Consider the following 26,345-nt stretch of genomic DNA (forward strand, 5'->3'; position numbering starts at 1 on the left):
GAGATTGTAAGGGAAGATGGCGTTGAATGCGACATTATTTGGAAGATATTTTGTTCCACATTTTCATCAAAGCTGGGTGTGTCTTTAATTTGGCAAAGTCTTGAAACGGAGTCGGCGATGTTTTCTTTTCCCGGACGATATACTACCTTAAACTTATAGGACTGTAATCTTAATAGCCATCTTTCTATCCTTGCAGGTGGCTTAGATATGGGCTTAAAAATTGCCTCCAGGGGCTTATGGTCGGTCACCAATTCCAATTCTAAACCCGCCAAATAATAAAAGAATCTCTCTACTGCCCACACTAGGGCTAAGCTTTCTTTTTCTGTTTGGGAATACCTCTTTTCCACATCTGAGAGACTCTTGCTAGCGAAAGAAATTATTTTTGGTTCACCGATCGGATCAAATTGAACTAAAACTGCGCCCAATGCTACAGGACTCGCGTCTGCTATTAGTTGGGTTTTGTGCTTGGGGTTGAAATATGACAGTTTTTGTATATTCGACAGAAGTTTTTTTAGTTTTTGGAAAGAGTTACGTTGTTCTGGACCCCATGTAAACTTCGAGTTAAGTTTCAACATTCCTCTCAAGGGTTCAGTCACATCCGCCAAGTCTGGAATAAATTTACCGACATAAGTTACAAGGCCAAGAAAACTTCTTATCTCTTCTTTGTTTTCCGGTGCCCGGAAATTTTTAATCGTTTCAATCTTATTGCGGTCTGGATATATTCGCTCTTCGGACAAGGTATGTCCCAGAAACGTTAAACTTTTGGCCCACCAGATACACTTGTCGTAATTTAATAAGACATTATTACAATTGAACACTTCAAGCACTTTACTCATGGCCTCATCATGTTCCTTTTCTGTGCTACCAAAGATCATAACATCATCGATGTAGTTTAAACAGTTTTTGCATGGTGCTAACATTTTTTCCAGTACCCGTTGGAAAATTTCCGGTGCTGAATTTATGCCAAACATTAGCCTCTTGTAACAGAAAAGCCCCTTATGTGTAATAAATGTGGTAATCTCTCTACTTGCTTCGTCCAGTTCAAGCTGGTGGTAAGCCCACTTCAAATCAAGCCTTGAAAATATTTTGGCTTCTCTCAATGTTGTCATGAAGCTCTCAAAAGTGGGGAGCGGATAATTTTCCCTAAGCACTGCACGGTTCGCTCTGCGCATATCAACACACAATCTCATTTCGCCATTCCCCTTAAAGACGGGTACAATAGGCGAGATCCCTGAACTTGATCCAACTACCGGTTCGATAATATCTTGTGCAAGCGCCTCGTTTATCTTACGCTCAACTTTTTCCTCAAGTGCAATAGGTATCCGTCGCAGAGGCTGCTGAATCGGTTTTATAGAAAAATCTAACGATAATGTAACCATTATGTTTTTAATTTTTTGAAATGGCTTTTCAATTTCAACGCTATTTATATCTACGCCTAGTTTCAAAACTTGAAGCTGGGTTGCCGTCTCACGGCCCAAGAGAGATTGGTCTGCGTTTTCAATTACGTAAAATGTGGCTATTATTTCTTTACTATTACCCACGGCTATTAGAACATCAAACACTGAAATAACTTTTAAACATTGCGTTGCTGCGTAAGCCTTGAACTGCTTTTCTGACTGTGCGCGGATATTAAATAAAACTGCCTTATTGTTTTGTAATTCAACATATTTGCTTTGGACAAGAAGGTTAAAACGAGACCCCGAATCGATAACCATCGAGATGTTATACCCACCTAGCCGACAATCTATTATCTCATCTCCCAACCCGTTACAATTTACTTTGAAATAATTATGATTGCAATACTTATCTTCGATTTGATTTTCTTCTTCGATGTGCCTAATGTTGGAAGATTGAAAACGTCGCTTTTTAGGACTGCCCCGGTCGCGTTCAACCGCTTTTCGTTTTTGAGCCTTTGTTTTGCACTTTCTGGCGAAATGACCAATAAAGCCACACTTATTGCATTTAGACTTTCGCGCCGGACAATTTACATCAGATTGCATGTGCCCGTATTTACCACATCTTCCACATTCATTAACATTTCCCCTGACTGGCTGATGTTTCGCGGTGATTTTATTCACAATTTCGCTGTTAGTCTTCGCAGTCATACTTTGCGATTGTTTATTAATTTGCTCGTGTATCTGACAAGCTGATATAACTTCATCACGACTTTGCTCTTTTTCAAGAAGCGTTTGCTTAAGATCGATGGACGCCCAAGAATCAATTAGCTTATCTTTCAAACAGTTGCTTTCGATTTCTGCCATTGTTGACCCATACTCGCATTTGGAAGCCTGATGCCGAAGACGAAGCAAAAATGTATTAAAATCTTCTCCTTCCAAAGGCGAGAGATTCCTAAATAAGTGTCTCTCAAACGTAGAGTTACGTTTAGGTGAAAAGAATTCGTTTAATTTTCCCACTAAAATATTGTAGACGTCGTTTTTATTTATTTTATCAACATCCACAACAGCGCCGGGAATGTTAAATATGACCTCTTGTAATTGGGGCCCACCTAAATGCAATAATTTGTTTCTTCGTTTAACAGCGTCGTTTATATCTTCGCACTGAAGGTATAAGGACAAAGAACGGAACCATTTTTCCCACTCGCTGCGCAATAGAGACTTGTCTATATTGTTGCACAGGAATGGTTTGAACTCACTCATTTTATTTTGGATTTATTAATTACGAACTAAATCGTTACGCAACCTTGTCACCTCGATGTACGGTCTGTCGTCCACCTTTTTGCCTAATTTAATGGTCTGTAACAAATGTAATTTGTCAGGACGAAATTCAGAAATCCTAACATTTATTTACATTTACCAATTTAATGGTTTGACAAAGCCAATTTAATGCGCCGCCTCAGCAACGTCGATGTACACGCTGTGGTGAGTACACCTTTTGCTCCAATTGAATGGCCTGAAACAAATATAGTTTGTGAGGACGCAGTTCATAAATCACTCCAAATCCAAATATCTTTCAATAGTAGAAGGTTGGAAATTTAGAATCCCATTACGTTTTTGAGCTTTCGACAGGGACACATATGAAAACATATAGTAATGTCAAGCGATAACTTATGTATATTTGATTCTGCACTCATTAGATTGCTCAAATGACATATGCAGTAAAATAACATCTGATTCTGATCAGTAATTCCACTATGAAGCTCCAAATCATCCACAAAAAGTACGAATTTAGAACGATTAAAACTAGGTCCGATGGTATACTACCATGAGGCATTCCCGGCGTGACCACAAAAGCGTAGAGTTTATGATTTCACTTTCTACAAGGGAACATTTTGAATGGAATTTCAAGCATTCAAGCTTTTACAGTAGAATCCTATGTGAGACTGTATCAAACGCCTTCGAGAAAGCAGTATAAATGGTGTCTACCTGATATCCACTCTTAAACACTGAGATGCAATACTCATAGAAAACAGTCAAGTTGGTAATCGTAGGGCAACCGCAAACAAATGATGCCCATGCTGATTTAGTTCAATTATTTCTTTAACTGAAAATAATTATTTGTCTGTAACGAAAGTATGCTTGCCCTTTTCGAAAAGTATTGAAAAGGTAGTTAACTTAGATATTGGCGGTGATTTTTAATATTGCGGTAATTTTTGTGACCAGATTTAAGAATCGGTGTAATTGAACCGAACTTCCGCCAATAAAAGCTTAGTTAGGGTCGATCTACATTTCTCAAAAATATAGGATAGCCCATCAAGGTCACTTTCTAAAGTTCATTGAATGGATTCATAAAGTTAATGCACTTCTCCTTAAAAATAATACTATTAGTGGGTTTGAATAAATTAAAACGTTCGTTTGTTTTATTTTTCAACCTATTCAGCCTTTTTGTATACCGTAACTTATGCAACCGAAGAGGAGCAAAACAAACTTCGAGCAATGAATAAAAAAGCTTCATTGCACTCAGAGACATTTTTCGATAAAAAAACAGAATCCCAATTCACTTCAAAATTTGCGTCACTGAAATTAAAAGCTGACATTATGATAGATTTGACGAGGAAAATTATGCATATCAGATAGGAAACTTGCATTCCTGTAATTGAAAATTCGTGTTCTCGTCAAAAACATGAAATCTAGAATATTACCGAGCTTATTAGAGAACGAATTAGTTTTGGTTAGATTAATACTAAAAAACTCTCTACAAAATTAATATTAATATTCAAACGATCACTTCTTCCAATATTGATTCGATCAGATGAATCTTAAGACTTTTCTAAAAGAAAGAGAAATGTGTTTACTTGCTTTCAATCAAATATTAAATAAAAAGCAATGAAACCTTGAAACAACTATTTTAGTTTTGATTTTATTTACTTAATATTGAAATTATCCAAAAATGTTGAGTAATTGTTGCATAACTAAATATTGAAATCATCTATAATTTCAAGAATTCCTGCAGACCTGCTGTTTCAGTTAGCGTAGCTGTAGATACTCACAAATTTCTTCTAATTTATAAAATAACTAAGACTGAATATATTAAAAAAAATTATGGATTCCTCATGTTATCGAACCTCAAGAATGTATCTAGCTTTAATCATCTGTACGCAATCGACGTAAGGATATCTGCATAAATCGTAAACTTATGTGCAATATTGCAAGCCACCCGAGGGTTTACCTATTAAAACTATTATATTTTTGTAGAAAAGTGATTTGTGAGTCCTTTTCTTATAATACTCGCAATCGTAAAGTGGGGCCAGATGGCAATGATTGTTAGTTCTGGAGTTGTTCTATTCATCGTTCGGCCGCCGTAGCCGAATGGGTTGGTGCGTAAAATTACTTGTCCTATCGTTCCTATAACAACGCTTACAAATAAACATATTTTAAGTGGTATATTAAAAAATTTTATTCAAAAAGCTGTATATGGTATATTCATACATATGTATACACTTATTTGTGGGGTATAATATTACAGAAGTCTATCGGACAAATCAAAACAAATACGTTATATGCCACACTGGCAACCACTGCCACAACCGCAGCTGCCACTTTGAGTTTGTGAACCACATTTGCAATCTGAAACCGTGAAAATAAATGAAACAATAATTAATTAAAAGAACACATTTTGATTTCAAGCTGCTGAAGTAATACGTATGATTAAGTTTTATTAAGTTTTGTCAATAGAAACTCACCGCTTCCGCAAGGACAGCATTTGCATGACGAGCCGCAGCCACAATTACCGGTCTTTGGCTGACTGCCACATTTGCAACCTAAAAGCATGAATTTAAAACAAAAACAATGAACTATTTATTTTTTATCCAAAACAACAATAAATATTTACCAAAGCTCTCGGGAAAGAGTCCTGGCAAACCATTTATGGGAAAAATTGTATACGAGTATATTGAATATTTTTGCATTACTTACCGCTTCCACATGGGCAAGGCATTTTGTTGTTTATGTTTAAGATAATTTTATGTGGAAAATCTGTTTAATTTTTTCTTTTAACTGTGTTTTTTAAGGTTTAACACTAAACTCGAACTCTGTAACTTCAAACGTTGACTGCTGTTGTGGTTAACGCAAGTAACGGAATTTATAGCAAAAGGAATTTTAACATTAATTATAACGTAATTTCGATTTAGAGTCCAAAGACATGTACTTTGTTGGTGCTGTGTGCAAACAAATGCGTACGTGGATAGACACGAAGAAAATTCCTTGGTGCGGTGTGCAATTCGTTTGCTAAGGGCTTTTCACACGGCTTGACCTTAACAGTACCCTCTTCATTGTTTATGCATGTATGAGTGGATGTATGGATGCATTTATGGTGTTTTTTAGTGTTGCTTATCGTTACCTATTTCTTGTAAATAGACCAATAAGTCTAAATGATGGTGCAATTTTAGTAAGTAGCCTGTAGGGAGAGCATTAACCTAGAGTGTTAGAGTTAGTTAACAAAATTCAATAACAGTAATCCAATAAAAGAAATCCATTATTTTATCAATTATTTTTATTTTGCGCAAATAGTTTAAAATTATTTTATGGTAGATGTTTAGCTCCTGGCCGATGCTACGACTATTAACATACCGGTCCACTTCGATTATTTCTGGGATTTTAACGACATTTTCGACATTTTCCTTAACATCAAAAATGTCTGAACGGAATCAACGAAACCAAAATTGCAAGTAATTATCTGTTAGAGTATAGACACCGTAAACACCATTCACAATTTTAGCGGCCTGGCTTGCATTTTCGCCTTTATCAAAGGAAAACTGTAAAATGTACTTTGTTCACTTCCATTGTCAACATCCTGTAACTCACAACTGAATGGAACAAACAGAAAGCAGCACACGAATATTTTAGTGTGAAATATCACCTTGACAACGAGCATAAACTTTAAATTGTTTTATCGATACTTTACCAGATACCATCTTCGGAGAAAATAATGCACTTATTTTTGCCCAAACTATTATTGTATTTAACTATAAATAGTAATATTCAAATTAAAAGGCACTAGCGGAAAACGCTATTGGCCCAAATATAGTCAAAAATTATATTTGAGTTCTCTTTGTAAAGTGACTTGAGTCAGTCAACAATATTTATAGCCTGTGGACTTTTCAATCTACAATGGCTCATATGAACCTATTTCACTTTTGAATGATTATCTAAGTTATTTGTAATTTTGAGGTTATATTTATATATTATATATGTGTACACATACTTTATATATATGTATATAGGCATATAACCTTAATTATTTTTTATTCATTTATCTTTTTTTGTACAGTTTTATTTTTATGAATTTTCATATCTTAATTTTTAGTTTATGTTTATTGTATATATGTATGTATTAATGTAAACAGCAACATCTACATATCCTAAAGCAAGTTTTTAACAAATGTACTACAGGTTTGCGTTTTTTCAGTGCACTACTGCTTAAAATCGCAAAGCACCTGAAGCAAAATTATTATTATTATTATTATTTGTAGGGGATTTATATAACTTAATTAGCACCCTAGCTATGAAACAAAATTAGTTTTAGGAAATTCTCTTATTTGCGACATGCGGATTTAATCCAAAAGTAATTTACATATAAAAAATTATTTTTCATTATCACAATTTATATCTCGCTAAAAATTCCTACTGGGTTTTTAGTCCCCCGTTTAGCTGATACAATTACTCTCCCACTTATGCCCATCACCCGGCATACAACCCACAAGCATACCAACAAACATGCTCGCATACTTACATACATACGCCTGTTTATGACCAAACTGTAAGTAAACATATTGCACACCGCACTTCAGCTATCGACTTCGGGCCAGCTTTTGCACACTGCACCACACAACTTCAACTAACGAAACCCGATTCAAGTGTTTTGATGTGTATAAAACCGAGAGGAGCAGCAACGAAGATATCAGTGTAACAACATTTGGCGTTTACAAAGTTAAACTTGAGTGATCGAAAAACGATTTCTTGCGAATTTTTTTCAAGTGTAAGAAAATAAGTAAACTTATTAAAACAACAAAATGCCTTGCCCATGTGGAAGCGGTAAGTTAGCATTAAAATTGGAAAAAAAAATTTATATTAACAAAATGTCTCTTTTTATGTCATTTTTAAAGCTTAATGCCTTTTTTTATTTAATTATTTTATTGTTTTTATGTATGTACCTTAGGTTGCAAATGCGGATCGGAACCTAAGACTGGCAATTGCGGTTGCGGTTCGGCGTGCAAATGCTGTCCCTGTGGAAGTGGTAGGTGTCCTATTGATTTATTTATTTTTTTAAATAATTATTTTTACATAATTTTTATTGTTTTTAGGTTGCAAATGCGGCTCACAAACACAAAGTGGCAGTTGCGGTTGCGGTTCCAGCTGTAAATGTGGTCAATAAAAATGCATCAAATAGTATTTGTGCAAATGACAGTACCTTATTAAGTTTAAGCATAATGTAATTTATTTCTATAATTTAATTTTATGGTGTTCACTACACGTACATACATAAAAACCAATAAACATACACATAGTACAAGTATGTACGAGTATATTAGAAAAGTATAAACGCTTGTACGCAGCACTAAAGTAAACCTATCACATTTCTCTACAAATAAATAACAAAAAGAAATTAAGTCTTTGGCATTCCTCTCTTTCGACAAGAGCACCGTTTTTTGTGGGGTGAGAAACACTAATACTAATACCATATCGCTCATTTGCTGGAAAAACGCTTTACCTCAAATAATCAAAAATTCAAGAATAACTCTGCAATTCACAAGCCAATCTGAGTCGAAAAAAGTTGTTTTTGCATATGTGTCTACATTATGGTAAAAAAAATAAATATATGTACATATATAAATTCAAAAGAGGATTATAAAATAGCAAAATACATGCTCCAATTTTTTCATGTTATAGAAAAAGCCGTAATTCAATTATAGATGGTCAGGTAAGTAATGACAAAGGAATTTCGGCACTTCCTTATATTGGGTGGATTTTACGAAGGATTGAGAAAGAGGGAAAAAAGTTTTCCCTTCTTGCCTAAAGGTAGTAAAAAAGTACGCAAAGTAGCAATTGGTAATGTAATAAAAAATGAAAGAAAAACTGACCAATATAGATTCAATCGACATTAGAACAAAACAACAACAAAAATGATGGTTTTCTTTTAATAAAAATTTATTTTAATATTTTAATAAAATTTTATTTTAACATTTACTTAATTTTTTTGACAGGAGGATTAAATCAAATTAACTTTTTTGATAAATCGATCCCGATTATTTTATGATTAATGTTCTGAAATTTTACATGCTAATCACAGCTTTATAACTATTGTTAATGAAACTTTATATATCTGTTAATTATTTTATTAAATGAATTACCAACATACTAAATACATCATTAGAAGGCTGAACGCAAGTATTGGTCTCTTGAACCATCTCAGTAAATTAGCACATGTTTGTAGTGATAAATTTTATTAATACAAATTTAGTTAAACGTTTAATATTAGTTTGCCAACTAAAATTATTAAATGTCTAATATAACCCCCCTCTCTCGACGAACAAAACTAACACTCTACAAGACTCTCATCATGCTCGTCCTAACGTATGGCGCAGAAGCGTGGACGATGGCAACATCCGATGAAGCGACGCTTGGAATGTTTGAGAGAAAGATTATGCGTAAGATTTTTGGACCCTTGCACGTTGGCAACGGCGAATATCGCAAGCGATGAGCTGTATGAGCTTTACGACGACATAGACATAGCGCAGCGAATAAAGATCCAGCGGCTACGTTGGCTGGGTCATGTCGTCCGAATGGATACAAACGCTCCGGCTTTGAAAGTATTCGATTGGTGGTAGTAGAGGGAGAGGAAGGCCTCTGCGTTGGAAAGATCACGTGGAGAAGGACTTGGCTTCACTTGGCGTGTCCAATTGGCGCCGGTTAGCACGAGAAAGAAACGACTTTGTTGAACTCGGCCAAAATCGCGTAAGCGGTTATCGCGCCAATTAAGAAGAAGAATATAGCCCCTCTTGATTAAGGTTATTTATTATTTTTTCTGTTTCATTTAAATTATTTGGAATAATAAATTATTACTCTGTGATTCCTCAATCTCCTAAATCTGATCCAAATAAAATCTCCACTAAATCCTTAAATTGAAAGTGATATTATATTTATTCTTAGATTTCGATCCAACTTCAAGAATTTTCAATTGACCGTTAAAAAAAAAGAACTCTTTTAGAATTAATAGTAATTCCTTCAACATATTGTTTAATACTTACACGAAATCGTATCTTTTGAGATTGAAGAAAAAGCCATTTAACATTAACTGTAGCCTTAATCTACAGCAGGAATTAAACCATTTAGCTTTATTTACTATTAATATAACGTGAGCACAACACAGATTAATAGAATGTAATCACTACTAAGTTACACAAGGATTATCTTTTACAGTAACTAGGAATTTATTTTATTATTTAACTAGCTTATGGATAAAGTAATTACAATTGCCGACTCAATTTATGGATCTACGTTTTTCAGTGCACAATTTGTTAGTATAGGTACATATAAGGTTGTCAAAAAAATCTTGCGGTATTTTTATTGAATTTTCAATTATTCATAAAATTGGTTATAATAATGCGATTTAAGTCAAATATGCGCCGTTTTGTTCGATAACGAGTTCCCAACGAGATGCTAACTTCATAATGCCCCTCTTATAGAAGCTCCCTTCCCTATTGTCAAAAAACTCGGAGAGCCAATTTTCACAGGACTCTCTTGTGGACAACTTCCGACTACCAAGCTCGTTCGCCATGGACAGAAATTGGTGGTAATCACTTGGTGCGAGATACGGACTATACGGTGGATGCAAAAGAACCTCTCATCCGAGCTCCCGGAGCTTCTGGCGCGTCACCAAAGATGTGTGTGGCCTGGCGTTGTCCTGATGGAAGACAATTCGGCCTTTGTGGATCAAAGATGGCCTCTTCTGCATGAGTGCTGCATTCAAGCGGTCCAGTTGTTGGCAGTACAGGTCCAAATTGAGCGTTTGGCCATAGGGGAGCAGCTCATAGTGCATGATTCCCTGCCAATCCCACCAAACACACAGAAGAACCTTCCTGGCCGTCAATCCAGGCTTGGCCACCGTCTGGGCAGCTTCACCGCTTTTCGACCACGACCGTTTGCGCTTCACGTTGTCGTAAGTGACCCACTTTTCATCGCTAGTCACCATCCGCTTCAAAAACGGGTCGATTTTGTTGCGATTCGGAAGCGATTCGCATACATCCATACGGGCAAAAATGTTTTTTTGCGTCAAGTCGTGTGGCACGTACATCGAGCTTCTTTTTGAATCCAAGCTTCTTCAAATGGTTTATAACGGTTTGATGACTCATGCCCAGCTCTTGGCCGATGCTACGGCTGCTACTATGCCGGTCTCTTTCGATCAATTCAGCGATTTTATCGCAATTTTTCACGACAGGCCTTCCAGACCGTGGCGCATCTTCGATCACCTCTGCACCAGAACGAAAACGTTGAAACCATCGTTGTGCGGTGGAAATGGAAACTGTATCGGGTCCATAAACTGCACAAATTTTATTGGCAGCATGAGATGCATTTTTGCCTTTATCGTAGTAGTACTGTAAAATATGCCGTATTTTCTCTTTATTTTGCTCCATGTTTGCGACGCTATAACTCACGAGCGACTAAAAGCAAACAACAATTAATCAAACACGTGTTAGCACGTGAAAAGAGCTTTCCAAAAAGCTCTAGCGTGAACCGATGCGACGAATACAACTAGAACTACGCGCTTGCAAAGACAAGCTTGCGGAAATACCGCAAGACTTTTTGGCCAACCTTATATATTGTGATTGCTGCTAAAGTATAAAATACCCTTTTATACTAAATGATACACTGTTGCTCTGAAATATATCTATTAGGGAGTACCACCTGGCACTCTGATGCTAGGATACACCCGTTGCATTTGAATGCTACATTTTTATTTTTATTTTTTTTATTGTATCGCAGCAATGTCCCAAACAGTCCATATTGGTCCACGATTCCTAAAGTCTCTGAAGCTCAAGCAGGTGGACCATCGCATTAGTATAGCGAATAAGGCTCTTAGGGCTGAACTCGATAGGACCACCTTCATGAAGATTGTCTTACCGAAGCATAATTGTTCAAAGGAATGGATCGTGTGATTATATTAACAATAGCCCCAAATGCCTCCTAGTTTAAATTCCACTTCAGCTTCACGGATCTAGAGAGCAACTGTTAAAACAGTTCGTCAATAATAAAAAGAAATTTGAAGATAGACCAAACGTCTAGGAACATTTTAGACTGCCGAAGGTTTTGAAACTATGACAGTAGTCATAATGCTTATGTTGCCTAAGTTGATTGATCAACGCCTTGTGCGTGACTGAGCTACACCCTACTTCCGGCTGCGGACCAATGAATTTCTCCACCAAAGTAGTTCTTTTAAATATTTCTGTATTTTTTTCGTTCTTTCATGGCACCTACATAATTGTAATATTGGGCTCGTTCAGTCTGTATATGACCTCACACGTTATCTTGAAGTTTCCCCATATATCCAAGGTGACCTTGATAACTGCTTGTCTATCCGACTATTTCAGAAGCACGACCACGGTCGACCTAAATATTTAAAATCGTTATTAATTTGATTTTTTTTTTTTTTTTGAAAATTGGAAAAGTAATGAATTACAATCACAATGAATTAAAAAGCATTAGCGACTAGGCCATCAGCTTAACGTAACATAAGTATTTATATAATAATATTCGTGTATAATTTAGATTTCAAAATACAAATTAATTTTGTAAATAAAGTGTATAAAACTTTTAATGTTTTCTGCGTTAACTTCGGACAGAAGTTCTTCTATTGTGTGGCTTGATATTGATTGTCTTATTGAATGTAATGCGTCACAATTTGTAACGATGTGTTGGATAGAAAGTGTGTCTTCGTTGCAGAATTGACAAATGTGGTTTTGTGGGTTGTTGTTTTGAAAGAGGTTACTGTGGGTCAGGCGTGTATGTCCAAGCCGAAAACGGGTATAAATAATCGTGTTTCGCCTTGTGGTTGTTGCTGGGAAGATTGGAGGGTTGAAGCTTGGATTAATGCATTTATAATAATGGTTTATGTTTTGCCATCGTTGTAACATTTGTTGTCGATTTGCTTTGTTAGTTGCGTTTTTTAGGTCGACCTTGTTAAAACTGTGTATTGTGTGTAACGGCGACTTAGTGGCAAGTTTTGCTGCTGCGTCTGCTAAGGTGTTTCCACATATTCCAATATGGCTAGGGATTCAAAACAACTTTATTTTTTCAGGGTTTGATATTAGCGTATCTCTGATTTGAGATATCAATATATCGTTGTTGTTTATATTTTTTATTGAAGTCAAAGTTGATAGTGAGTCACTGCAGATAAGCCATTTTCCTCCGTTTTTTTCTGCTATTTTACAGGCGCTAAAGATGGCAGTTGCTTCGGCTGTGAAAACGGATGCATAATATGGTAATAAGGCGGAAGATAGTGTTGCATTTTCCTTAACAATGCTGAAGGCGAGTACATCTTCATTTTTCGAGCCGTCAGTATACATATAGTGTGGACCAATTATGGTAATTGTTGCGTATGCGTGGAAAGTTTTGCAGAAATACGGACACCGGAGTTATTTCTTTTTTATATTGTGTTAACTGTAGTAGAATGCTGTTCGTCGGTAGTGTCCATGGGGGATTCTTTATGTTGGAGGTGATATTGTTTTCCAACGGCATATCAAGGTGTTTCGCTATCTCTATTAGGTGACCTTGATAACTGCTTGTCTATCCGACTATTTCAGAAGCACAACCACGGTCGACCTAAATATTTAAAATCGTTATTAATTTGAAAATTAATTTGATTTTATAATATTATACTACTTACTCAAATGTTTACAGTTTGAATGTTTACGATTTTCAACGAATAATAATAAGGCAAAGCGACAAATAGGAAACGGTGTTGCCGACAAAATAATTTGCACCAAAAGTTAAAATTTTACTACAATTTAAAGTTTTTTTATAAAACATGTACGTATACTTGTAAAGAAGCAACATGTTTTCAAATAAGGGAGCCGATTTCTCAAGAGGAAGCGAGAAATGAATCACGAGAAAAAGCATAGTACGGTAAAAAAACTTGTCAAAAATCAATGGAGTTTTGTGGTCACTTAAAACTTGTACTTTGTTATTTTAAAATTGAATTGAAAATTGAATGGACTATTGCATACTTCGAAAAGTTCTAAAACTTCTGGTTAAAAAGCTGAATGTTTTGAAACAGTTTTTTGCAGAATTTTAAACTTTGCGTTAAATGATTTTTGTTGTAGTATGAATTATATTTTTACAAAAAAATAGTGGTGTGCTTATAATTTTGCAACGGGGGTATATGAGGAGAAATCGTAGGGTACGAACTAATAGTTAGAGAAAGTATTAAGATGGTCAAAAAAACAGTTTTGTTTTTTGCTCGATGCTCTTCGTAAAGTTTTTCTATGGTCAAAAAATGAGACTCCATTTTTTTATTTCTTTATTTAATAAAAATGCTTTGGAAATTAACACGTTTTTGGATCGATATTATGATACTAAATTTCTTCTTTTTATTTCTCTTAACAAGAAGATACATTTTTTTTTTTAATTTAGGGGGTCTCAGTTTAAATAAGGCAGCGGATTAAATACTGTCAACCTGTTAATATTTTTTACTAAATTTACGGAACAGTGCATTTTTCCCGGTGGGAATTTTCAAAGCGTCGGCAACGGGGTAAATATTAAATTAAAAAATTATTTTTATTGGCCATCCTAATGTACACCTACATAGGTTTTTGGAAATTAGGTAAGCAAGAATAATGTAAAGCGAAAATTTAAAATAACTATTTTGTATTTGGCCGATCTCCTCCTCCTATTTGTGGTGTGCGTCTTGATGTTGTTCCACAAATGGAGGGGCCTACAATTTGAAGCCGACTCCGAACGGCAGATATTTTTATGAGGAGCTTTTTCATGGCAGAAATACACTCGGAGGCTTGCCATTGCCTGCCGAGGGGCGACCGCTTTTAGAAAAATGTTTTTCTTAATTTTGGTGTTTCGCCGAGATTCGAACCTACGTTCTCTCTGTGAATTCCGAATGGTAGTCACGCACCAACCCATTCGTCTGCGGCGGCGCCAATTTTGTATGTTCAATTTAAATATGAAACATGAAAATGGGAAATCCATATACTTATGCTGTCCTTCTGTTCAATAATGAATAAAAAGCCTCTTGTACCAGCTGATGTGAATCCAGCCGATCTGATTTTCCTTATAAATAAAAGTCAGCTTCCGTGTATTCAACTAAGGTTTTTATATTATTATTTTGAACTCTCCTTACTACACGACCCTCTCCTTTGGCTCTTCAATCGCTAATGACTCATCTCACTCGAACATCCTCCGGTATTGAAACTCGATACTCTCGAGCCTTAACTCCTCTCCAAGGAACAAAGGCGAGAAAAAAATTTCGCAGTACAACTTAAAATGCATTCGTTCAGTAATAATACTTAATATCAGATTTTAACAATATTAGTTTTTCAATGAATAGTCACAAAGAACATATTTATAATACAAAACAAAGATGTGATTCGAATTTGAGAGAGGATACTTAGTAGACTCTTTCATCTTCACATTTCTTGAAATCATTGCTATTTGTGTCCAATATTGTTTCAATTACAGAATTTTCGCTTACGGTCTTTAATTGGATTGATGGCTTGGTGCTCTTGTTTGAATTCCGAATGTCCGAATTAGGTTGCCGATGGCGTAGGCACGGTGAATCTCCCATTAGTCAACTGTGTCATGTCATCATTTGGCACTTTGGTCGATTTTCATTTCTTTCTAAAAATCCATTCAACTCTGAACCCAACTTCAAAAGTTTACTTACTTTTAATCAAATATTAAATAAAAAGCAATGAAGCCTTTAAATAACTATTTTAGTTTTGATTTTATTTACTTAATATTGAAATTTTCCAAATATTTTGAATTATTGTTGTATAATTAAATATTGAAATCATCTATAATTTCAAAAATTCCTGTAGTTGCTGTTTCAGCCAGCGTAGCTTTGGATACTCACAAATTTCTTCTAATTTATGGTATAAAATAACCAAGACTGTATGTATTAAGAAATTCATGGATTCATTTTGTTATCGAACATCGAGAAAGTATGTAAGCTAAATTTGATTATCTGAATACCACCGACGTAAGGATATCTGCATAAATCGTAAACTTATGTGCAATATTGCAAGCGACCCGAAGGTTTATCTACTAAAACTACTATATTTTTGTAGAAAAGTGATTTGTGAGTCCTTTTCTTTAATACTCGGAATCGTAAAGTGGGACCAGATAGCAACGACAGTTAGTTCTGTCAGTTTTTCTATTCAGCGTTCGTCCGCCGTAGCCGAATGGGTTGGTGCGTAAAATTTGCTGGTCCTATCGTTCCTATAACAACGCTTACAAATAAACATATTTTCAGTGGTATATTAAAGAATTTTATTTAAAAAGCTGTATATGGTATATTCATACATATGTATACACTTATTTGTGGGGTATAATATTACAGAAGTCTATCGGACAAATCAAAACAAATACGTTATTTGCCACACTGGCAACCACTGCCGCAACCGCAGCTGCCACTTTGAGTCTGTGAACCACATTTGCAATCTGAAACCGTGAACATAAATGAAACGATAATTAATTAAAAGAACACATTTTGATTTCAAGCTGCTGAAGTAATACGTATGATTAAGTTTTATTAAGTTTTGTCAATAGAAACTCACCGCTTCCGCAAGGACAGCATTTGCATGACGAGCCGCAGCCACAATTACCGGTCTTTGGCTGACTGCCACATTTGCAACCTAAAAGCATGAATTTAAAACAAAAACAATGAACTATTTATTTTTTATCCAAAACAACAATAAATATTTACCAAAGCTCTCGGGAAAGAGTCCTGGCAAACCATTTATGGGAAAAATTGTATACGAGTATATTGAATATTTTTGCATTACTTACCGCTTCCACATGGGCAAGGCATTTTGTTGTTTATGTTTAAGATAATTTTATGTGGAAAATCTGTTTAATTTTTTCTTTTAACTGTGTTTTTTAAGGTTTAACACTAAACTCGAACTCTGTAACTTCAAACGTTGACTGCTGTTGTGGTTAACGCAAGTAACGGAATTTATAGCAAAAGGAATTTTAACATTAATTATAACGTAATTTCGATTTAGAGTCCAAAGACATGTACTTTGTTGGTGCTGTGTGCAAACAAATGCGTACGTGGATAGACACGAAGAAAATTCCTTGGTGCGGTGTGCAATTCGTTTGCTAAGGGCTTTTCACACGGCTTGACCTTAACAGTACCCTCTTCATTGTTTATGCATGTATGAGTGGATGTATGGATGCATTTATGGTGTTTTTTAGTGTTGCTTACGTTACCTATTTCTTGTAAATAGACCAATAAGTCTAAATGATGGTGCAATTTTAGCAAGTACCCAGTAGGGAGAGCATTAACCTAGAGTGTTTTAGTTAACAAAATTCAATAACAGTAATCCAATAAAAGAAATCCATTATTTTATCAATTATTTTTATTTTGCGCAAATAGTTTAAAATTATTTTATGGTAGATGTTTAGCTCCTGGGCGATCGTAGACTACTAACATACCAGTCAACTTCGTTTAATTCTGAGATTTTAACGACATTTTCCTTAACATCGAAAATATCTGAACGGAATCGACGAAACCAAAATTGCAAGTAATTACCTGTTAGAGTATAGACACCGTAAACACCATTCACAATTTTAGCGGCCTGGCTTACATTTTCGCCTTTATCAAAGGAAAACTGTAAAATGTACTTTGTTCACTTCCATTGTTAACATCCTGTAACTCACAACTGTATGGAACAAACAGAAAGCAGCACACGAATTTTTTAGTGTGAAATATCACCTTGACAACGAGCATAAACTTTAAATTGCTTGATCGATACTTTACCAGATACCATCTTCGGAGAAAATAATGCACTTATTTTTGCCCAAACTATTATTGTATTTAACTATAAATAGTAATATTCAAATTAAAAGGCACTAGCGGAAAACGCTATTGGCCCAAATATCGTGAAAAATTATATTTGAGTTCTCTTTGTAAAGTGACTTGAGTCAGTCAACAATATTTATAGCCTGTGGACTTTTCAATCTACAATGGCTCATATGAACCTATTTCACTTTTGAATTATTATCTAAGTTATTTGTAATTTTGAGGTTATATTTATATATTATATATGTGTACACATACTTTATATATATGTATATAGGCATATAACCTTAATTATTTTTTATTCATTTATCTTTTTTTGTACAGTTTTATTTTTATGAATTTTCATATCTTAATTTTTAGTTTATGTTTATCTATACTAATAACTATTATAAAGAGGAAAACTTTGTTTGTTTGTTTGTTTGTTTGTTTGTAATGAATAGGCTCAAAAACTATTGGACCGATTTTAAAAATTCTTTCACCATTCGAAAGCTACATTATCCACGAGTAACATGGATTATATTTTATTTTGGAAATAGGGCTCGAGATATAGGTCAAAACGTGGACCCGGGTAACCTTCGGTATGTACAATATGGGTATCAAATGGAAGCTGTTGATAAGTGCTTTAATACGGGGTAATTTTCATACCTATTGATGACTAGGGTCACGAAATATATGCCAAAACGTGGACCCGCCGTGTCTTTAAACCGGGGTATTTTAGAAGGGTGTTTTTATTAAAAATCAATTTCGTGAATAAAATATGGCATTATTCGCGCTGCATGTCGTGACTAGCCGATGAAAAAACTAATAGCTCTAGATATCTTGTAAAAAAAATTCTAAAAATAGTAAAGGACTTTGATTCAAAATTACAAGAATAATTGGCGGTTTTTATACATCGTGGGAAACCTTCATAAATAATTACGCCTATTTAAGATACAATATATTATAACATGTGTTGGAGCCAACTTGCAATTCAACCATGTATAGTTTAAGTACGAAAAAAATATCAACCCTGTTTGTAACTTCTTTACTTCTTCTTCTTGTATTAATGCTTACTGTGACTCAATTCACTCCAATAAAGTTCTTCAAACGAAACGGTCGTGTTTATATATAATATTATATATTTAATTGCGCTTTTCTCTAACAACATGTGTTCATCAGTCATTTTTAATTTTAAAAAACTAACATCAGATTCGTAATCAGCGACACCAATGTCGAGCATACATAGTTTTTTAAGCAACTGTTGCGCCATTAAAGAGGGCGTTAAGAAAATGAATTTGCATGTCTAAAAGTCTTAAATTCAAAATAGTATAACTTTTTTTTCATTCATCCTAGAAGTCTTTTAAAAAATGGATTTTAAAGCTACAGAGTATTACTTTGCGATTCCGTTGCGGAAAATAAAAAAAAAAATTTACCTTACTCAAAAAAAATTCATAAAGATGTCCAAAATCGGCATTTCTTGACTATTTAACCACAAATTGCCAAAAGTCCTGACGTGCTGGAGCATTTGCAAGATCAAATTCGTTTTCAGCACAAAAAAAACTTCAAGAGACACTCGTAGCCGTTTTAGAAATTGGACAAAAATGAAATTACGCAGGCCTGTGTAATTATTCAAAATTTTGAATTGCGTCCGTCGTATTATAATTGTTTTTATTATAAAATAAATTAAAACTGGAAGAAAAATCTAATAAACTGCTAATGCATATAAAAAAATATTGTTTTTTTTAACTTGACTCATACAGAATTGAAACATAAAATTTTAGAGCATGATTCCAATGGGGGGGTCCGGACCCGAAACCCCCCTCCCCCCCCCGTGGATCCGCCACTGGTGCATATATAAATTCAAAAGAAGATTATAAAATAGCAAAATACATGCTCCAATTTTTTCATGTTATAGAAAAAGCCGTAATTCAATTATAGATGGTCAGGTAAGTAATGACAAAGGAATTTTGACACTTCCTTATATTGGGTGGATTTTACGAAGGATTGAGAAAGAGGGAAAAAAGTTTTCCCTTCTTGCCTAAAGGTAGTAAAAAAGTACGCAAAGTAGCAATTGGTAATGTAATAAAAAATGAAAGAAAAACTGACCAATATAGATTCAATCGACATTAGAACAAAACAACAACAAAAATGATGGTTTTCTTTTAAAAAAAATTTATTTTAATATTTTAATAAAATTTTATTTTAACATTTACTTAATTTTTTTGACAGAAGAATTAAATCAAATTAACTTTTTTGATAAATCGATCCCGATTATTTTATGATTAATGTTCTGAAATTTTAAATGCTAATCACAGCTTTATAACTATTGTTAATGAAACTCTATATCTCTGTTAATTATTTTATTAAATGAATTACCAGCATAGTAAATAAAGAGTGGTTGTTTTAGAGGTTAGGTTTTCAAGATGAAATAAAACGTATATACTGTAATGTTATGGCCAAGAATTTAGCTTTATTATAAAGATAAGGGTTTGCCATTATGTTTTAAAAATGATTTCGGGCAAGTGGCCGCCGCGGCCGGCTCGAATAAATCCCAGCCGAGAAGCCAAATTTTCGACCACTTTTTGCAGCAATTGGGGTATGTCAGCAATAACGCGCCGAATATTCTCTTCCAAGACGTCAATCGTCTCGGGCTTCTCTGCGTAGACAAGCGACTTCACATAGCCCCACAAGAAATAGTCCAGCGGGGTTATATCGCACGATCTTGGAGGCCACGCCACAGGTCCACGGCGCGAGATAATGCGCTCACCAAAAGTTTCCTTCAATAAATCGATTGTTGCGTTGGCTGTATGGCATGTTGCGCCGTCTTGTTGGAACCGTCGTCCTGGTCGTCCACATCAACATCGTCCAATTCAGGCACGAAAAAGTCATTAATCATGGCTCTATAGCGCTCTCCATTGACTGTAACATTATGGCCGGCTTCATTTTTAAAGAAATATGGACCAATGATTCCCTCTGCCCATAGAGCACACCAAACAGTGACTTTTTGAGGATGTAACGGCGTCTCAGCAATGGCTTGTGGATTATGTTCACTCCAAATGCGACAATTTTGCTTATTGACATACCCATTCAACCAAAAGTGAGCTTCATCGCTGAACAAAATTTTCTTCGATGCGTCGCGCGAACCGAACCATTATTTTCGTAATAAATTTGCACGATTTGCAAACGTTGTTCAGGTGTAAGTCTATTCATTATGAAATGGAAAACCAAACTGAGCATAAATCAAGTGACAGCTGTCAAAAAGACCGTCTACGAAAAAAGTAGTGCCAACTTGATTACAAGGCTGAAAGCAAGTATCTTGAACCATCTCAGTAAATTAGCACATGTTTGTAGTGATAAATTTTATTAATACAAAATTAGTTAAACGTTTAATATTAGTTTGCCAACTAAAATTATTAAATGTCTAATATAACCCCCCTCTCTCGACGAACAAAACTAACACTCTACAAGACTCACATCATGCCCGTCCTAACGTATGGCGCAGAAGCGTGGACGATGGCAACATCCGATGAAGCGACGCTTGGAATGTTTCAGAGAAAGATTCTGCGTAAGATTTTTGGACCCTTGCACGTTGGCAACGGCGAATATCGCAGGCGATGAGCTGTATGAGCTTACGACGACATAGAAAATCCATATATTTATGCTGTCCTTCTGTTCAATAATGAATAAAAAGCCTCTTGTACCTGCTGATGTGAATCCAGCCGATCTGATTTTCCTTATAAATAAAAGTCAGCTTCCGTGTATTCAACTAAGGTTTTTATATTATTATTTTGAACTCTCCTTACAACACGACCCTCTCCTTTGGCTCTTCAATCGCTAATGACTCATCTCACTCGAACATCCTCCGGTATTGAAACTCGATCCTCTCGAGCCTTAACACCTCTCCAAGCTACAAGACGAGAAAAGAATTTACAGAATTTTCGCTTACGATCTTTATTTGTATTGATGACTTGGGGCTGTTATCTGAATTCCGAATGTCCGAATTGGGTTACCGATGGCGTAGGCACGGTGAATCCCCCATTAATCGACAGAGTCACGTCATCGTTTAGCCCTTGTGGTCGACTTTCATTTCTGCAGGGCGCTTTCTAAAAGGTGATTCAATTCCGAACCTAAGGGTTTTTGTCCAACTTCAAAAGTTTAATTACTTCCAGTTAAATATTAAATAAAAAACAATGAAGCCTTCAAATAACTATTTTAGTTTTGATTTTATTTACTTAATATGCGAATTTTCGAAAAAATTAAATATGTAAATCATCCATTATTTCAAGAATTGCGTTGCTATTTCAGCTAGCGTAGCTGTAGATACCCACAAATTTCTTCTTATTTATAAGATAACTAAGACTGAATGTATTAAGAAATTCATGCATTCATTTTGTTATCGAACATCAAGAAATTAAGCTAAAGTTGATTATCTGAATACCACCGACGTTTGGATATCTTCATAAATCGTAAACTTATGTGCAATATTGCAAGCCACCCGAAGGTTTACCTATTAAAACTACTATATTTTTGTAGAAAAGTGATTTGTGAGTCCTTTTCTTATAATACTCGCAATCGTAAAGTGGGGCCAGATGGCTATGATTGTTAGTTCTGGAGTTGTTCTATTCATCGTTCGGCCGCCGTAGCCGAATGGGTTGGTGCGTGAAATTACTTGTCCTATCGTTCCTATAACAACGCTTACAAATAAACATATTTTCAGTGATATATTAAAAAATTTTATTCAAAAAGCTGTATATGGTATATTCATACATATGTATACACTTATTTGTGGGGTATAATATTACAGAAGTCTATCGGACAAATCAAAACAAATGCGCTATTTGCCACACTGGCAACCACTGCCGCAACCGCAGCTGCCACTTTGAGTTTGTGAACCACATTTGCAATCTGAAACCATCAAAATAAATAAATAAAACGATAATTAATTAAAAGAACACATTTTGATTTCAAGCTGCTGAAGTAATACGTATGATTAAGTTTTATTAAGTTTTGTCAATAGAAACTCACCGCTTCCGCAAGGACAGCATTTGCATGACGAGCCGCAGCCACAATTACCGGTCTTTGGCTGAGTGCCACATTTGCAACCTAAAAGCAGTAATTTAAAGTGAAAATAATGAATTATTTATTTTCTATCCAAAACAACAATAAATATTTACCAAATCTCTCGGGAAAGAGTCCTGGCAAACCATTTATGGGAAAAATTGTATATATTGAATATTTTTTCATTACTTACCACTTCCATATGGGCAAGGCATTTTGTTTTTTATGTTTAAAATAATTTTATGTAGAATATCTGTTTAATTTTTCACTTTAACTACGTGTTTTAAGGTTTAACAATAAACTCGAACTCTGTAACCTCAAACGTTGACTGTTGTTGTGGTTAACGCAAGTAACGGATTTTATAGCAAAAGGAATTGTAACATTAATTATAACGCAATTTCGATTTAGAGTCCAAAGACATGTACTTTGTTGGTGTTGTGTGCAAACACATGCGTACGTGGATAGGCACGAAGAAAATTCTTTGGTGCGGTGTGCAATTCGTTTGCTAAGAGCTTTTCACACGGCTTGACCTTAACAGTATCCTCTTCATTGTTTATACATGTTTGAGTGAATGTATGGATGCATTTATGGGGTTTTAGTGTTACTTATCGTTACATTTTTCTTGTAACTATCCCCATAACAACTATAAATGCAATTGATAAGCTAAATGATAGTGTATATTTAGTAAGTACCCAGTAGGGAAAACTTCAACGAAGAATAGAGCCTTTTGTTTAACAATTAGTAACAAAAGTAATCTATTCTGGTAGATACTAAATTTCCAACAATAAAATTAAAATTAATTTAATACTCAAACACAGACATATGTAATTATATTTCAAATCTGTTGAACAGAATTCATTCATTATTAATTCATTACGACATCTAACGAAATACCATAGAAATTGTTGTCATACCTCATTTTTGGGTCAACCATTGTTCCACATGACCTAGAAAACTCCCCTTTGCAGTTCCAGAACCTCTGTAAAAAATGTATGCTCAGCATTTACCATGGTGTTCAATCTGGCAATATTATTTCAGAACTCCAATAACAGTGAAACTGAACTCAAAAAGTACATATCATATGTACAATGTACAACGAAGAGACTGCTAACAAATTTTCATCCATCTGATTTTTATAGAGAGTGTACCCCACTTTCGGCGGCCGCCGTGGCCGAATGGGTTGGTGCGCGACTACCATTCGGAATTCACAGAGAGAACGTAGGTTCGAATCTCGATGAAACGCAAAAATTAAGAAAAACATTTTTCTAATAGCGGTCGCCCCTCGGCAGGCAATGGCAAATCTCCGAGTGTATTTCTGCCATGAAAAAGCTCCTCATAAAAATATCTGCCGTTCGGAGTCGGCTTGAAACTGTAGGTCCCTCCATTTGAGGAACAACATCAAGACGCACACCACAAATAGGAGGAGAAGCTCGGCCAAACACCCAAAAAAGGGTGTACGCGCCAATTATATATACATATGTATATGTATGTACCCTATTTTCTAAACAGTGAGTATTAAAGAAAACAAAGCACAGGGATTATTTCACCGGCAGCATTCCCCGTACAACATCGTTTCTTTATGGACTTATAGTGTGACCAAAGCCAGAATCTAAGAAAACATTCTCTCAACGTTGAATGAAAAATACCACATAACTGTAGATTTCTCCAGTACAGTCTAGCAATCTGCAGTGTTTCATATGATAACTATTTCACCTTTGAGTAGTTATCTAAGTTGTTAAAAAATTTTGAGGTTATTTATCTATACTAATATTATAAAGAGGAAAACTTTGTTTGTTTGTTTGTTTGTTTGTTTGTTTGTAACGAATAGGCTCAAAAACTACTGGACCGATTTTAAAAATTCTTTCACCATTCGAAAACTACATTATCTACGAGTAACATGGATTACATTTTATTTTGGAAAAAAATAGGGTTCCGTAAGATATTTGGATTTTTCGGACACAAACTGAAAAAAATCTTATATATAAAATAAAGTCAACTTTTTGTGTGTGTTCGCTAACCGGCCGTGTCTGCACCGAATTAAACCAAACTTTGCTAAGAAGGTATTGAAGATAGTTTCCGTATAGTTTGGATACCTATTGGTGGATAGGGCTCGAGATATAGGTCAAAACGTGGACCCGGGTAATCTTCGGATGTGTATGTACAATATGGGTATCAAATTGAAGCTGTTGGTGAATGCTTTAGTACAGAGTATTTTTCATGCCGCTCCGTGACTGGGGTCTCGGGATATAGGTCAAAACGTGGACCCGGGTAACCTTTGGTTGTGTATGTACAATATGGCTATCAAATGAAAGCTGTTGATAAGTGCTTTAATACGGGGTAATTTTCATACCTATTGATGACTAGGGTCTCGAAATATATGCCAAAACGTGGACCCGCCGTGTCTTTGCACCGAATTAAACCAAACTTACACACATTGTTAAGGAGGTATTGAAGATGGTTTCCGTATAGTTTGGATACCTATTGGTAGATAGGGTCTCGACATATAGGTCAAAACGTGGACCCGGGTAACCTTCGGATGTGTATGTACAATATGGGTATCAAATTGAAGCTGTTGGTGAATGCTTTAGTACAGAGTATTTTTCATGCCGCTCCGTGACGGGGGTCTCGAGATATAGGTCAAAACGTGGACCCGGGTAACCTTTGGTTGTGTATGTACAATATGGGTATCAAATGAAAGCTGTTGATAAGTGCTTTAATACGGGGTAATTTTCATACCTATTGATGACTAGGGTCTCGAAATATATGCCAAAACGTGGACCCGCCGTGTCTTTGCACCGAATTAAACCAAACTTACACACATTGTTAAGGAGGTATTGAAGATGGTTTCCGTATAGTTTGGATACCTATTGGTAGATAGGGTCTCGAGATATAGGTCAAAACGTGGACCCCGGTAACCTTCGGATGTGTATGTACAATATGGGTATAAAATGGAAGCTGTTGGTGAATGCTTTAGTTCAGAGTATTTCCATCCGCTCCGTGACTAGGGTCTCGAGATAGAGACCAAAACGTGGACCCTAGAATGTGTTTGTACAATATGGATATCAAATGAAAGCTGTTGATAAGTGCTTTAATACGGGGTAATTTTCATACCTATTGATGACTAGGGTCTCGAAATATATGCCAAAACGTGGACCCGCCGTGTCTTTGAACCGAATTAAACCAAACTTACACACATTGTTAAGTAGGTATTGAAGATGATTTCCATATAGTTTGAGTACGTATTGGTAGATAGGGTCTCGAGATATAGGTCAAAACGTGGACCCGGGTAACCTTCGGACGTGTATGTACAATATGGGTATCAAATGGAAGCTGTTGGTGAATGCTTTAGTTCATGCCGCTCCGTGACTAGGGTCTCGAGATAGAGACCAAAACGTGGAGCCTAGAATGTGTTTGTACAATATGGATATCAAATTGAAGCTGTTGGTGAATGCCTTAGTACAGAGTATTTTTCATGCCGCTACGTGACTGGGGTCTCGAGATATAGGTCAAAACGTGGACCCTAGAATGTGTTTGTACAATATGGATATCAAATGAAAGCTGTTGATAAGTGCTTTAATACGGGGTAATTTTCATACCTATTGATGACTAGGGTCTCGAAATATATGCCAAAACGTGGATCCGCCGTGTCTTTGCACCGAATTAAACCAAACTTATGCACATTGTTAAGTAAGTATTGAAAATGGGTTTCGTAAAGTTTGGTTGTAATTCGGAGCAGTGGCAACGGGTACAGCGTTCTTTTGAGCCAGCCATAATGCCGCTTCCTCTTTTAACGCTTGGGGCGGAACTGAACTGTCAAATTGACA

The 26,345-nt window shown here is 35.5% G+C and overlaps 3 protein-coding genes across 3 annotated transcripts; 1 reads left to right on the top strand and 2 right to left on the bottom strand.

The window, feature by feature from the left end:
- Nucleotides 1-4,829: 4,829 nt before the first annotated feature.
- LOC129253074 (metallothionein-1-like) lies at nt 4,830-5,741 on the bottom strand. Its single transcript, XM_054891317.1, has 3 exons — nt 5,373-5,741; nt 5,141-5,218; nt 4,830-5,024 (listed from the first exon to the last, which is right to left on the bottom strand). Exons 1-3 carry the CDS (start codon nt 5,392-5,394, stop codon nt 4,954-4,956), a joined length of 171 nt encoding a protein of 56 aa, XP_054747292.1. The 5' UTR covers nt 5,395-5,741; the 3' UTR covers nt 4,830-4,953.
- A 1,599-nt stretch (nt 5,742-7,340) lies between these two features.
- Nucleotides 7,341-7,971, top strand: LOC129253075 (metallothionein-1-like). Its single transcript, XM_054891319.1, has 3 exons — nt 7,341-7,490; nt 7,615-7,692; nt 7,760-7,971. The coding sequence occupies exons 1-3, from the start codon at nt 7,469-7,471 to the stop codon at nt 7,828-7,830; spliced, it is 171 nt and encodes a 56-aa protein (XP_054747294.1). The 5' UTR covers nt 7,341-7,468; the 3' UTR covers nt 7,831-7,971.
- Nucleotides 7,972-15,926: 7,955 nt separating this feature from the next.
- Nucleotides 15,927-16,816, bottom strand: LOC129253076 (metallothionein-1-like). The gene is made up of 3 exons (XM_054891320.1): nt 16,470-16,816; nt 16,238-16,315; nt 15,927-16,121 (listed from the first exon to the last, which is right to left on the bottom strand). Exons 1-3 carry the CDS (start codon nt 16,489-16,491, stop codon nt 16,051-16,053), a joined length of 171 nt encoding a protein of 56 aa, XP_054747295.1. The 5' UTR covers nt 16,492-16,816; the 3' UTR covers nt 15,927-16,050.
- Between the last annotated feature and the right edge of the window lie 9,529 nt (nt 16,817-26,345).

This window comes from Anastrepha obliqua, chromosome 1 (assembly GCF_027943255.1).
Source record: "Anastrepha obliqua isolate idAnaObli1 chromosome 1, idAnaObli1_1.0, whole genome shotgun sequence".
Lineage (NCBI taxonomy): Eukaryota > Metazoa > Arthropoda > Insecta > Diptera > Tephritidae > Anastrepha > Anastrepha obliqua.

What these genes read in the sequence shown, in the direction of transcription:
- LOC129253074 (XM_054891317.1), bottom strand. Translation starts at nt 5,394, where the DNA reads ATGCCTTGCCCATGTGGAAGCG. An exon ending in GCCTTGCCCATGTGGAAGCG is followed by an intron (nt 5,219 to 5,372) that starts GTAAGTAATGCA and finishes TCATGCTTTTAG; the next exon opens with GTTGCAAATGTGGCAGTCAG. An exon ending in ATGCTGTCCTTGCGGAAGCG is followed by an intron (nt 5,025 to 5,140) that starts GTGAGTTTCTAT and finishes TCACGGTTTCAG; the next exon opens with ATTGCAAATGTGGTTCACAA.
- LOC129253075 (XM_054891319.1), top strand. Translation starts at nt 7,469, where the DNA reads ATGCCTTGCCCATGTGGAAGCG. An exon ending in GCCTTGCCCATGTGGAAGCG is followed by an intron (nt 7,491 to 7,614) that starts GTAAGTTAGCAT and finishes TATGTACCTTAG; the next exon opens with GTTGCAAATGCGGATCGGAA. An exon ending in ATGCTGTCCCTGTGGAAGTG is followed by an intron (nt 7,693 to 7,759) that starts GTAGGTGTCCTA and finishes TATTGTTTTTAG; the next exon opens with GTTGCAAATGCGGCTCACAA.
- LOC129253076 (XM_054891320.1), bottom strand. Translation starts at nt 16,491, where the DNA reads ATGCCTTGCCCATGTGGAAGCG. An exon ending in GCCTTGCCCATGTGGAAGCG is followed by an intron (nt 16,316 to 16,469) that starts GTAAGTAATGCA and finishes TCATGCTTTTAG; the next exon opens with GTTGCAAATGTGGCAGTCAG. An exon ending in ATGCTGTCCTTGCGGAAGCG is followed by an intron (nt 16,122 to 16,237) that starts GTGAGTTTCTAT and finishes TCACGGTTTCAG; the next exon opens with ATTGCAAATGTGGTTCACAG.